At 41.5% G+C, this 14484-nt stretch overlaps 1 protein-coding gene across 2 annotated transcripts; it reads left to right on the top strand.

Moving 5' to 3' along the window:
- The first annotated feature begins 484 nt into the window (after positions 1–484).
- Positions 485–12570, top strand: LOC113140296 (glutamine-rich protein 2). Of its 2 annotated transcripts, none has more exons than XM_026324117.1 (16): positions 485–1124; positions 4446–4526; positions 4610–4687; positions 4826–4930; positions 5207–5648; positions 6084–6169; positions 8313–8435; positions 8611–8679; positions 8873–9037; positions 9171–9289; positions 9547–9612; positions 9866–9967; positions 10808–10958; positions 11185–11296; positions 11950–12078; positions 12362–12570. In XM_026324117.1, the coding sequence occupies exons 1-16, from the start codon at positions 729–731 to the stop codon at positions 12487–12489; spliced, it is 2352 nt and encodes a 783-aa protein (XP_026179902.1). In that variant the 5' UTR covers positions 485–728; the 3' UTR covers positions 12490–12570. The 2 variants fall into 2 exon arrangements, with proteins under 2 accessions (XP_026179902.1, XP_026179901.1); XM_026324116.1 differs by having other exon boundaries at positions 11947–12078.
- The last annotated feature ends 1914 nt before the right edge of the window (positions 12571–14484 follow it).

Here is a 14484-nt window from a genome sequence, read left to right as displayed (position 1 = left end):
GTTGTGTTTTTAACTGCCTTTTCCATATGAAGGTCTGAAAGTGTAAAAAACTAATGAGTTTGTTGGTGGGAAACAGCATCTATTCTAATTTCTTGTCAATAAAAAGGGCCTACTTTATTAATCCCAGAAGACCTTCCACTGTTACAACATGCTCCTAAACAGTGAAATATTATTGATAATGTGAAAAACGAAGATATTTACCAAGAAAGTTGTAAGCACCAAAATAGGTGTTGGTTCGTATGTACTACAGTTTTACTACTGAAGAATTAAGATAATTGTTTATAGAATAATAAATGTATATGTACTTAAGATAAAATTGATACAGAGATAAACACACATTGCCTTATTAACGTTGAATGCATTAATAGCATGATTTTTGCTGTTGAGATTCTAGCTTTACTTTGTAGGCTGGATCGGCGTGTTTCCGGTATCAGTTGAGGTTGCTGTTTAATCTTGAACCACATTCTACCAACAGCCACTGAGATTACCGCTGCCGGGGGGATGCTGCTCACCATTACCCACACCAGAGAAGCAACCAAAGTGATTTCTAAATTATCTTCACACTTTATACCAGTATACTTTGGCTATCAGTCAAGACAGGTAGCGACAGGCGGGGTTTGTTTGTTGAAACAGAGGTAGCTAGTTAGCGGTGATTTTAAGTTTGATAAACAGCTAACGTTAACTTTAAGCATTTAACGGTTAACGGTTGTCTTCTCGCACAAACAAACATGTCGGAGGAAAACATCAGCTTATACGACTTGTTAAATTTATCCATCGGGTCGCCTCAGCAGGGAGTCGTCAACTTCAGCGCCCTCCACGCCCTACTCCACGCCGTGTTGAGGCAGCTGGATATCCGGGACATGAAGACCCGGTGGAGGGACTCTCCTCCCGGAGACGGACACCCAGATTATCAGGTGGACGTCACCGGTCCCACCAAACAGTACCAGCAAACAGAAAATGAACACCTGAACCAGGAGGACATGGATCAGGAGGTTCAGCCTGGAGCTAACCTGGAGGAGCGGACACCCTCCCCTACATCTACGACGCCCTCCCCCGGCACCGCGGCGGACGGACAGGGGACACTTCACTCCCGCATCCAGACCTGCGAGGACGGCGTGTCCAAGGTGAAAGCTGCCGCTCGTTTAACCAGTTAATAACTTTAATCTCAGCATAAAAGTTTTGAATTGAACAGAACCTCAATGTAAAATCTTTATCTACCTTTGCATGATCTTACCCAGTGATGGAAGAGGTAGCAGTAATCAATTACAAGTAAAAAAGTATTTAAAAGTACACTTAAATGAAATTACACTAGCTACTACTGTCAGCAAAATGTACTATTATATATTACAGGATAATTATTACTGATGCATTTATGTAGAACTGTATTTTAATTATGGAGATGGCCTATATAAAGCTGTTATAGACTATAGTGGATGCTTTAATTGACTGTATATCAGTGCACCTTATTTTATATTTAAATTAAATATTTAAATATACGTTTTTTAAAAATATGCTTCAGAAAAATAACCCAGTCGATTTTGGATTATTTATCTGGGCTGTAGCTGCTTGGTCACACACCTCTAGTGTGAGTTATAATGGAGGGAGGGTACTTATAAGCCCTGAACAGAACTTTTCTGATAAGTAATTAGTTGTTTCAGTAGTTTTTACAAAAAAATACTTAGTGGTCTCAAATGTAAGGGGTTTGTTGTTTTCGCTGTTTTCAATTATTATGAATATAATATCTCCATGTATCCAGACAATCCAAAACACAGTTTAAAGTGGTGCACAGGACATCCTGACTGAGAGCTGTAGAAATGAGAAACCAAAAACTCTGTGTGAGCTCAATGAGTTTCCCATTTGTGCAGATCTCAGTGAATTTGTTCTGTGCACAATTTACCATTTTAATATTTTAAAGTCACCCAAAGGCATCAAATTTACAGATAATTGAATGTAAGATAAGGAAAAGCAGCTAGTAAAAAGTATTTAACACAATTTCAATCATTTTAGGAGTTACACGTTTGTACACTTGAATAATAAAGAACCAAATATGTGGAGATCAGCGCTCTGGTGTTTTGTCAGCTGATATCACTGATTAAGGTGCCAGCAGAGGTGCAACATGCTTGTAAACCAGCCACTTTTTTTGTAATGTTATAATCCATCCTCATCCTGCTTGTTTGATTAAATGATGTTTTCTTCAAGACCCAAAGATGAGTTTGTGTCTGAGCCAGTAGTAGGTACTCTTCTTCTTCTCTTCTGTCACTGGCGGGTTGCTGTAAACATTTCAGCGTGGTAATAAGCCATTGATGACAGCAGAGCACAATAGGAGATGGGCGCCACCCTGACATCTCAAATGACCTCTGTTCAGGTTTCTGTCAGGCCGGTTCAAAATGACAGGTAGAAAGAGCTGAGGACACCACCTTCAGCATTAAGCAAAATGGCAGCTTCAGTATATTAAATTGCATTGATAAGAGTTGGATCAGAGCACTGTGTGATAAAGGTGGAGGTGTTTCTGTGACATGTTCCAGAACTTATTATCACCTTTTACCTGCCTGAACTCATCCTCTTTCTCCCTCCCTCACTCTGCGTGATGGGAGGTAATTAGTCCCCTGCAGAGCCTCTGGTTGTCATGAGATGAATAGCTCTCATGTGAAAAGCAGGACAGTGCCGGTGATGCTGTGTCTTTCAGAAGCCCATCTGAATCATTCATGTCGTCTGTGGGCATAGTTCAGGTTAGCTGGTGTATCCACTGACTTAACTATGACGTGGTGACCCCGCGTGCCCTCATCCACCACCGTCTTTCTTCAAAAGCCAGTTGTTCAGCCCTGCGTGCTGCATAACTACATTATGTGGCACATGTCATGGTGATCAGGCTGTATGCCACAGTGCACCCATTACCATGTCAGAGGAATAGCTTTTACTGGAAAGTCAGTTTGAGCGTAGGACCCCGTGTGGTGTCTGAGCTGACTGTGAGAAAAGCTGACTGACGTGTCTTGTTCAAAGTGCAGCAGCAGTCATATTCGGTTAATGGCCGACTCTTTTGAATGAAGAACCAGCTTAAAGAGTAACAAAGATGAAGCTTCAGGCTACCTCTCTTACTGTCACTGAGTTATTACACCTGCCCAGGAGGTGGTTTTCTGCTTGGCGAGTCTTTGAGTGAGTCAGCAGAAAAGCTCGAAAACTGATTCAATTATAAACATGTCATAGTAGGAAAGCACTGGGGTTACTAATAGCTCTTTGCTGTTCAGTTGTTCCAGTGAGCCATGAAAATGTGAGAGTGAGAATTTTCATGGTTTGTTAATCATTTAAATAATTTTTACTGGTTCCATCTTGTCCATCATGATGATTTGCTGCTATTGGCTTTTTACACTAATTCAATTTCTTTGGGTTAGGGTCTTTGGAAATGAAAGCATTTTGAAGACAGCACCTAGAGCTCTATAAATTGTGAGTCCTAACTCTCTGATGTTTGAGAGACTAAGTCATCAACAATAAACAATAATCAACAAAGTATCTAGTAGATGATGATTATAGTGATTTTTTTAATCAGTCAGTGCCAGGTACTGGCATGAACATGTCTTGTCCTGAAGTTCATGGCCTCATGGAGACTCAGGCTTCCCCTTAGCCTAAATGACAACTCTCAACTTTCAATTCACTTGTTTTTTTATGCATGGATAAAACGGCACACAGCTGCCCAAGAAACAGGTGGAAGCCAAGCAGGCAACACATTTATATGAATCCCTGCAATTCAGACACTGTTTTACAAGGGTATGTTTCAGATGGTGTAGTCAAGTGGGACTGCACTTATTAACAGCCTGTTAGTCATTCAGAGTATGAAGCTGTGTGGGGTCACTATGCATCATTTCATGTCCGGGCACATTTGGCACAAGTTAAACACCACCTCACATGCAGCTCAGGAATTTCCTTTGTTGCGGTGTCAGATTGTAATCCACACACACACACACACACACGCACACACGCACACACACACACACACACACACACGCACACACACACATAATATGTTCCTAATTTGCAAAGAACAAATGAAATGTAACCATTTGCTCTGACAACAAGCCCTGTCAGGATGTTTAAATAACCTGGTTGAAGAACAAAATATCAGCCTGAAATACCACATGTGAAAACAGTGTAACAGCTTGATTTGTCTCATCTTTGACATTTCAATTGTTCTTTATCCTCTTTGTCAGCTTCTCTTGAGGCCCTGTTTGCTCTCATTGGGGTCAAAGGTCAGAGAGATAGGCTGTGAGTCAGAATCCTGAGGCATTTTTAATTAAAACTGTTGGGGAGCATTACAGCTTTAGTATCAGTGTCCTCAGATCCTTCAGTGAGGTCAGACTGAGCCATTTAAACCATACATCTAGGCAGTGAAATGTTTTGTATTATGCAATTTGGGATAATCTAAATGGGAGTGTGGTGTGTTGTCAATATAGGCCATGGCACTCATACAGGAGCTCCACAGCCAGAAAGACATTCTGAAGGGTGAGATTAAGGAGCTCCTCCATCAACAGGAGGTGAGACTATGCAAATGGCTGATTAGTGAGTTACATGGAAGTTACACCCTTGCAGTGCGGTAATCCCTCTCCCCTGTGTCCAGGTGCTGGCTGCACAAGGGGAGACACTCACTGATATGGAGAAGTGCTGCCACCGCGTGGACGCCCTGGAGGAGACTATGGTGAGTGTGTGGGAGGAAGAGTTGAAGATATCAGACAGTACGTCAACTATACTCTGTACTGTTCATATGTAAATTATTCTCCTACAATGCTGATTACATTTTCATCTTTTGTCACCGCATCTGTTCTCACTGTGGCAGAGATCCCTGAGCAACTCCTTCCAGAAGTATCCAGACTCAGAGGAGCTGAGGCGTTTTGTGACCTGGGGCGTCATGCAGTCAGCCCCGCTAGGCGAGACAGAAAACGTAAGATCCAAAATGTGGAGTCATATGAACAGCGAACCACACTAATCCTGCCTGCTCACCAAACTTCGCACCAGAACCAGTTTGTTTAAGGATTGGGAGGGGATGCCAGTTGTGATGCCATATACCACACATTCATTGCGCATGATCATTGTTACTGTTACCTTAAGTATATATCTTTCAAAGCTATTATTAATGATCACCACCATAAATACATTGCTAAGCTTACATACATTATAAAATCTATGAAGAACTCAAATCATTTCTACTTTTTTACAGGAGTTTACAAATTCAGTTGTTGATCCAGCCACGGCAGGCAAACCCAAGAGTACACCTTCAAACAGCAACTTCACTGGTATAGACACATCCAGCAGCACACCCTCCTCTCCCCACCCTGTCGAAGATACTGTCAGGACAGCTTCCTCAGGGATTTCTGGAGAGAGCTCCGTTCTCCCTTTAGTGACAGATGACAAAACCACAGACACCACCTCAGTCCTGTCAGAGCCACCTCAGTCGACTCATCCTATAACAGGGCCCTCGGCTGCCGGCATGCCCCCGTCTGGAGTGGCCAGCAGCTCAGGATGCTTCTCAGAGACTCTGATGAACATCAGCAGTCTGAGGGAGAGGTTCAACACCCTGGAAGCTCGCATGGCAGTGCTAGAGGAAGGAACCCTGGACCAGACTGAGCTTAGTCACATCAGAAAGCTTATCAATACCCAGGGTAACTATGGATCACTTGATGTACGCAGTTTTTTTAACTTAGAGCAGGGGTACCCAACCCTGGTCTTCGAGGGCGACTGTCCTGCATGTTTTCCAACTATCCCTGTGGGTAGGGCAGTAGTGTTTGGTCACTGAAACTAGTTTCAGTTTTTAGTCAGTTTCTTACCAGGAGCAATGAGTTGGGACATGAACTATAATATTAGAACACTTTTGTTTGTTCAGAATTCGACTAATAGCACTAACACTATGTAAACATTTTGAACCTAAGCCTGTCTCTTCTTGCTCCATCCTTTGTGACATTGATCAGTTTGTGGTTTATGGGGCAAAGGTAAATGGAGATTCTTTCAGTTTAAGCCTGTATTGGATATTTTGTGTCTTCCTGGCAATCCCTCCCCTTACTTATGACGATTACTCTGATGTCATATTGTACATTTAGGTTCACAAGATGTGTCCAACAACCTAATGGATCAACTCAACGGGCAGAGTGCTTTGATAGACAGCCTGATGAGTGACCAAGAGAAGGTGGGTGAGGAAAAACAAAACCCAGGCAGCCATATACTGTACAAGGCTTCACTCACACTCATAATCAGCACTAAAGCAAAATCCTTAGCATCACACATTGTCTATTCTGGTAGTTTTGTGATGACATGATGTGTCTGTCCAAAGTGGGACAATTTGGACGATGTGTTTATGAATCTAACGAGTGAAGAAAGCGAATCCACTGCAGGAGGAGCGTCAGAGAGTGTGGACTCAAACAGCAGAGATGTTCATGAGCTCAGACAGCAAATATTCTACCTCAGGTAAACATAGGTGGCAACACACAGGGAGAGAGGGATCAGGTGCTAGAATATAGATCTATAGCCAAACATAGGTGTTTTTGCAATTAATTAAATACCCAGTACTCAAATATATTGTGTTTGGGTTGAAAGTGCAAGCAGGCAGAAATGAACACTGTGCTGTTTTTCTGCTGACACTGTCTGGCTTATATGTTGCTGGCAGTTTTTTTTTAATGTTTTTCTTTAGGTCTTAGAAAGTGTTCATATCGGTTCTGATGGTTTCTCTGTGCATTCATGTTCTTCCCATCATGTCCAGGAGATCTGTGCAGAAACTAGTGGAGGCTGTGAAGCAGCTGAACATTAGACAGGCTTTATCTGAGCAGAGAATGACAGACCAACACCTACAAGCTCAGGTCAGACAGGATGACACATTAATGAGGGGCAGCTAACTACTGCCCGTCAACTAGAACACTATCATTTATACACAAGCCCTCTAGCACTGTCATTCAAATGAATTTAAAAAAACATGATATTGGATATATTTGTGTTTGAGTATGTATTATGCATAAATGTATCATGTTAGTGTAGAAATTTCAACATTGCAAAATGTAAGACCTCAGACACGCACAAAACAGCAGCTACCAAAGAGGAAGATCTGCTCTAATACTAATTGCCTTCAGATCCAAGCACCTTGTCTTCTCTGCAGGTCTGTACTGCTGCTGCTATTCTCTCATCTGCTTATATAGCATGTGCTGCAGGATAGCATGTACAGATAGAACTGGTCTGACAGTGACCAAACAGGCCTCTCCATGAGTCCATTTGGTAACCTGCTATGCCTAAATTAGTTATAGTGTTTTTAATCTAAAAAATGGTGTATCCTTGCTTAACCTTGACTCAAATCATAATTGTCTGAGAATGCCTGGTAGGCCATTCCATGATGTCTGTATGTATAAAATACACCAAATCATATAGTATTTAATTTGAGATCAGCCAAACAGTTGTGACTCTAATCTAAGTTCTGTGCCTCTCCCTGCCCTCTGACCTCAGCTGGATGATCTGCGAGGCATGTTGGAGGGCATGATACTGTCCTTGACCTCTAAGCTGCCCAGCAGTGTCATGGACGAGGCTGGGCAGGATGAGAGCGATAGCCAGGGTCTTGATCAGAGTAACGAGAGATCACCTTTCACCACCTGTGCGGTAAACATTGGCAGGAAGCTCAGCCGCCTGTTCGAGTGCTATGAGCAGCTGCAGGACACAGCGAACAGCCTTCTCCCACAGCAGACAGGAAGCAGAGCCCGGGTGCTGAAGGACAGAGAGGCAAGACATGACAGTACAGGCAGGCATGGGGCTTAGCAGAAGCAGGAGTACAAATTATATCCAGTTCACAGTTTAGAGGTTCACTTCAACACCTGTATGTGTTTGCAGTGTGGGAAGTGATAGATAGGATGATACTGCTAAACAAAGAGTCACTGTGTTAATTTTAATTCTTTCTAGCTTTACTAAAAATACAAACAAAAACGGTCTCAGCAAAAGGTAAAGTGGCTGTTCCGGTGCTTTTGAATGTATCACATGATCTTCATCAGCAGATGGAGCTGTTGTCAAAATGTAGAAGATATCAGAATTTCACTTTTTATTTTGTCAAAAATAAAAAATCCTTTGGCAGTTCTCTGATGCAGCTATTCAAATCTGTTTACAGCATCATCACATTATATCATTTATGTTGTGTTTCTAACCTACCTCTGTGTGTGGGTGGGTATAAGAGTAAACATGCACATTCTGCATGTTTTTATTTACTAATGCAACACTTCTGTCACTTTCAGCACATTGCTGGCCATCTGTGAGCGGCCAGTCGTTTAGCATGACTCTGAGTATGCATGTGTGTGTCTCAGAATGTGGAGCTGGTGAACGACGTGCAGACGGCGATCCTGCAGCTTCAAGCAGAGTGTGAAAAACTGCATGAGACCACCAGATGTCTGCACGAGGACAACAGACAGAAGCAGAGTCACATAGAGGTAGACAACAATTAGCATGTTTACATGTTGTTCTCCTGTCTTTCTCCGTATCAACCATAATACATCCTACTATTTGGGACTTGCAAATGATGTGACAAGTTTTTAAATGATCACAGTGTAAAACCTGTTAAATGACCTGTTAATTGATATTACTGCTGAATTCTTGTTTCCACAGGAACTGTACAAGACCACAGAGGAGCTGGAGGAGAAAAAGGCCGACAAGCAGATGGTTGAGAGTGAAATCGTAAGTGGCTTTGGCTACAATATACAGTATTAATATATAAATGTACAGTGATTAGATATTCATACCATGCACTGACAAACATGTATAAAATGCTGATCTTTGTGTGCTGTATAATATTTAGCGTATTTTTAAATCCTGGCCTCTCTGCCTTTGCATCCTGTTAATCTTAAACTGAATGGTGTCTCTGCTGAAGAAAGCAGATAAGTCTGCTTTGGATAGCAAAGTGAGCCGCCTTCAGTTTGACTCAATGACAGAGCAGCTGAACACCATGTTCCACGAGCTGCTGAACAAAGTAATGGGCCAGGAGCAGGACTGGCACAAAGTCATGGACAAACTCTCCACCGAGATGGAGTGTAAGGTAGGGACGCAGCAGAAGCCTCTAACTGTAACACCTCAGTGACACACATGAGGGCTTGGCCACTGTGGCTTTTGGTTGGTTGACGTTCATCTCTGATGAACCGCATGGTGTTTGACTTTTGATCTCACTGTAGTTGAACAGGATTGAGCTAGACTCTGTGAAGAAGCAGCTAGAAGATCGCTGGAAGAACATCCATGAGAAGCTACAGGCTCAGGGGGCTCCCGAACATGAGGATGCTGCTGGTATCAGGAAGTAAATATAAGCAGTCACTAATGAACATAAATGTTTGTGGATTCAAAATGGGACCAACACAAGAGTTCTGACTAAAGTCAGCTAGGGGTACTATTGTATCCAAGGAAATGATAAACATTTTAAATGATAGATGAACTCTGTACTTTTAGTTTTATACTCTCTCTTAAGTGGTCAGTTCTGTTGCATCCATCTCAAACCTACCATGGTGCGTTTCATACAATGGAAATCAAAATCGATATATATGTGTTTTGTTGCAGACAACTTGTGGACAGATTTCACTGCCTCTCCTGTGACAGACCTGTTGTCAAGCACACCCCAGGACCGTGAGCCAAAAACGATAACTAATTATTTTATAGACTATTATAATTTGAGTTATACCTTTTATCTTTTATCTTTTACCTTTTATCTGCATTTTTCCAGAGCAAAAGGTCTTTGTATACGGACAGGAAATTCTCTTATTTTTTAATCATTTCAAGGATTCTAAAATAAAACTGATTTATCCCCTAAATTATCACGAGCTGCTCCTTTAACTCCTCTGACCTTGTATGTTTCTGGGTTTGTTTTGGGGAATAAAAGGCATTTGGTGACGCTGCCCTCCACCCCTGGATTTCCCTCACACAAGTCCATCAGGCCATTCACTGTTTATGCTCTGGAGCAGTTTCGACAGCACTACAGGAGGTGAGATCACCAGTGACCTGCAGTTTTACTCACTTTGTCGATTGTGCTCTGTGTTTACCAGCAGGTGGCACAAGAGTCTTAGAAACCTAAAATAATTCACACGGAGTCCCAACAAATACCACCACACAATCTATGTGGAAGAAGTAGTGTTATGTATGAGCACCTCCAGGCTAAAAATGCTGTGCATATTTTTACCCTCCAAACACCTAAAGCAGCTGTTAGTTCTCACACTGATTGCTGTGATGTTAAGCTGCTCTTGCTGTCCCAGCCTGAAACCAGGGACCAACCGTTACAACTTTGAGGTAGTTGGCAGGAGAAGAGAGCAGCTACAGAAGAGCCATGCCGTGATGTGCCGGCAGATAGAGAACGTGCAGAGGCGCCTGAAACACAGCGACAGGTTCAGCAGCAGCCAGGACACAGCGAATGACAAAATGAGCCAGAATCTACCTGGAGTCCAGCAGTGAGTCAGGGCCAGGACAGGGGAAAGGGCAGGAGGAGAGGTTAAAGAATAGGTTCACATATTTTCTAGTCTGTCTGTTGCTGTAATGATTAACTCGATTAATTAGAATTGGACTTCACTAGAATTTCACCTCTCGAAAAAAAAAAAAAATGTATATAGTGTGGTCAACACAGATCAGACACACAAAGAAGATGAAAATATGATATATTACCAGGATTTAAAGATACAGACTCTCTAAGGAGCATATTTTTTGTAGCTGACTTCAGAATCATGTCATCAGTTCATAACTAAAAGCGATAAAATGATCCAGCTGATAACACAGTGTTATGACATGCACATGCTCCATTTTCATGGCTTGATGTTTGTCTGTGACTGGGCAGTGAGCGTAACTCTGAGCCGACAGACCACAGTCCCGTGGCCATGTGGCGGAGCTGTGGGGGGAGCCACACAATCACCTCGGCCGGTCAGCGACGGCCAGGCCTGCAGTACATGAAGCACCACAGCCAGACTGAGGTGGATGGGATGATTCAGGTACCACAAAGTTTAACCATATTGACCTTCCTTTTATACGGAGTGTCCCATAGAACTTAATGAGCCCAAAAAATATATTTTTGGCCAATACTCCTGTAACAGCTCGTAACTGAAGCTGTTTCAGTGTTACATTACAGAGATAGCTCTATTAAATATGTGTCACCTAACCATTAACTGCTCTGTCTCTGTCTGTGTGTGTGTGTGTGTGTGTGTATTGATGTGTCAGTCAGAAGAGGTTGATATTGTCGGACTGGATGGACATATTTACAAAGGCCGCTTGAACCCCACAGTCATCAGAAATACAGACACTAAACTACCTACGATCTCCACCAAAGACGGTGAGTGTATTGTCTGTTTGTTCCTGTATTACTAAATAATTCATTCTTTCACACAATACATGACTGAACACTATAATGCTCAGCTAACAATGGAACTATATAACTTTGTCTAATCAGGAAAGAATCACATTTTAAAACAGATGACACTGATGTTTACAATATATGCTAACTCGCAAATTATTCCATTAAATAGTTTATTAGCTATTAGATTAGTCAGCCTCCAGCTTGGGGAGAATAGATTTCAGTCTTGCAAGGTAAAAGGTTTGTTTCTAAAATATTTCAAAATTCATGTAAAGACAAGTAAGAGCAGCAGAAGACATATTTGTGAAGAGCTGCTGAGATTTTACAGGCTGTGCATAAAGTGTTTTCCAATTGGTTTATTTATGTTATTCTCACGTGGTTGTTAAGAACGGTGCTGCATTGTCACATTGTTGGCAGCTTTAGTTCAAACGTGTTGGTGCAGTAGCTCTGTCGACTGGCTAAAAAACCTGGAGGTGATTTCAGGCCTGTTAATGCTCTCAGCTTTTAAATCTGTTTTATGAGAACCAATCTGTCTGGGAGTTAGAAGTGTCAAGGTAAGATCCAGGTGGTGCAGGGTGTGTTGTTTGTCTTTAACCTCTGTCATACCTTCGACCTGCTTCTGACCACAGCAGGCGTGTGCAAGACTAAAGACAAAGCCAGATGCTCCCCACCGCACAAACCTGCTGTTTCTCCGGAGGTGGGACATAGTGTTCTGGTTCAGCACCCCCATGGTGCCAGAAGTGCCCAGTGCAGCCGCTCAGGTGAGTCACACACACAGGTAAATGTGGTTTACATAGTTGTTATCATCCTAAATTACAACACAAATTTAAATGATCAACTATATATTACTAAACCTTTCATTTAGTGTCTAAATGTAATACACTAAAGCAAATTTACAAGTGTATTCATTATTCTATGAATCCAAAGGCTATTAAAACAATTCAGTTCTTTATTTGAACTGTAAGGTCCCCTAGCTAGAAATGTTGTATATCACAATGATAATTGCTGATGTCTCACCGCCTCTCCATATCCTGTGACGACCAGCCTCCAGCAGCTCGGGTCGGGACTGGCCTGTGTCGGCTCTGGGCTGTGCATCTCAGAGCTCCATCACTCAAACTTCAGCCGCCGCTGAGAGCAGAGAGTCTCCGGACCCTCAGCAGGTCAGCCTGTAGGGGGCGAGAGAGAGAGCCCCGTTTAATTTTATAATGCTTGTTTTTTGCACATCCCATAAATCACCTGTCACCCTACCTGAGTCCAGTACTGTGACATCTCGCTTTTTAAACTTCGAGTTAAAAACTGAGTTTCTGTGTGATCAGTTATTTTGATTATTGTTCTTATTATTAAACTAGAGTGTAAATCACTGCTTGTTGCACAAGTGTTTTTTTTTTTCCCAGTCAGCACTTCAGACAGCACTTGAGACAGCAACCATCTAATGAGACACTGTGAGACAGAATTTGAACATATTAATAAATACACAGACTTGGAGGAAATATTGTATTGCCAGGGACCCTTTTCAATAAAACATTCATCCACATGAGTATTTGATCCAACAGGACAGCGTGTGGGACTGAGTCAAAAATAAACTACAGTGTGTGTGTGTTCATGGTAATGCAGTGGCACACTGATAAGTTTTTGGACAGTGGAGCTCTATGGCACAAAGGAATATGATAAATAGAGGGATTTATCGCAGCATGTTACCAAAAGTACAAAATCTACTCGAACAAGCAATTTGAATAGTTTGTGGAGATTCTCAGTCGACCAGGTGACGTTATCTAGTATGGCAACAGTTGCCATGACTCAGCCTCTAGATAATTTGAATAGTTGTACTTCATATTTGTTGAAGGTACTTGCCAAAATGTATTTTGATCTAATGCTGAACTAAACTCTATAAATAACATTTTATTCCTATTTAATCTGAACTGTGAAAGACTTTGACCTGTAGCCGAATACACTGATCCATAAAGATGTTACAGATAGCTGCTTACACCATATAGGCCTTGCTGGCTGTTCCTGTCAGTATTAGACAATGTGTATATATAGTCAGTCATGAAACCGAAGGTTGTTCCCTTCAGCTCTCAGCAGTGTGCGGCAGGAGGCCAGCAAGCCTGAGTGTTGCATCATAAGGGGAAACACATCACTAATGGCAGCAGAAGTGCACATCCTGTTCACAGAAACATTAGGCTGAGAGCAGGAAAGACTGAGTAAAAAAGAAAGCAGGAGTTGTCAGAGGGTGGGAGGATTCAGCTTAGTTTGAAATGCGGTCACAACTCACTCCGAATCATTTCCTGTCATTGAAGAATTTGGGTTTATGTGGAGTGACTTAAGTTTGTGGTTGGTGTCTTTGAAGATTTCTTTATTGTAAAATATTTGATTTTGTTAAACTGAAGCATGAACATTTTCAGTTGTAGAAAAAACTCAGTTTTCTAAAGAGAAGTTTTTTTATTTTCAGTATTTCTGTTCACTCCTTCTTTATAATACTTTACTATCTTTCAGAGGGAAATACTCAACTAGATCGTCCTACTACATTTAGCTGACAGCTAAACCTTTAGATTATTAACATTGTCATTTAGACTTTGTTAAAAATGTAAAAAAAAAAAATAAAAAAAAAATTGTGGTTAAATCATTAAAAAAAAAAAAAACGTTACAACTTCCTCTTTAAAACAGTCATGTCATATTAGCCTCTCGCACACCAAATGATAAAAAACACAAACAGCAGTTCAGCTTCACGCTCTGGCCACATCCTTCCTCTATCTTCATTCTCACTAATGCAAACAAGAGTCACTTCAGTCTGGGAAACCACACATTTTTCTGCTTTCTCAACCATCTTTTTTGCTCTTAGTAATAAAACAAAAGTGTAATAAAGCACTGTCAGCAGTAAGAGATGAACCCACAGAAAGCAGCAGATCATACCAGGTTTTATTAAACATATAAATACAAATTTCAACAGAGGAAAGAAACACAAAATACTTGAGAGAAATCTCTATAAAAGAGCCATGGATTAGAACAGAGTGAATTTCTGAGGGTCCGTAAGAAAAAAATGCCATCATCCAAGTGATGAGAGCAAAAAAACAAAAAAAACAAAACAAAAAAAAAAAACCTTGAATGAGAGGTAAATCTTCACACAGTTTGTAAAATCCTCAGGCTGGTTGGGACAGATCAGCTGTGTT

The sequence above is a fragment of the Mastacembelus armatus genome, chromosome 8, assembly GCF_900324485.2.
Source record: "Mastacembelus armatus chromosome 8, fMasArm1.2, whole genome shotgun sequence".
NCBI lineage: Eukaryota > Metazoa > Chordata > Actinopteri > Synbranchiformes > Mastacembelidae > Mastacembelus > Mastacembelus armatus.
The sequence above is the reverse complement of the archived record's forward strand: the minus strand, read 5'-3'. Positions and strand labels throughout refer to the sequence as shown.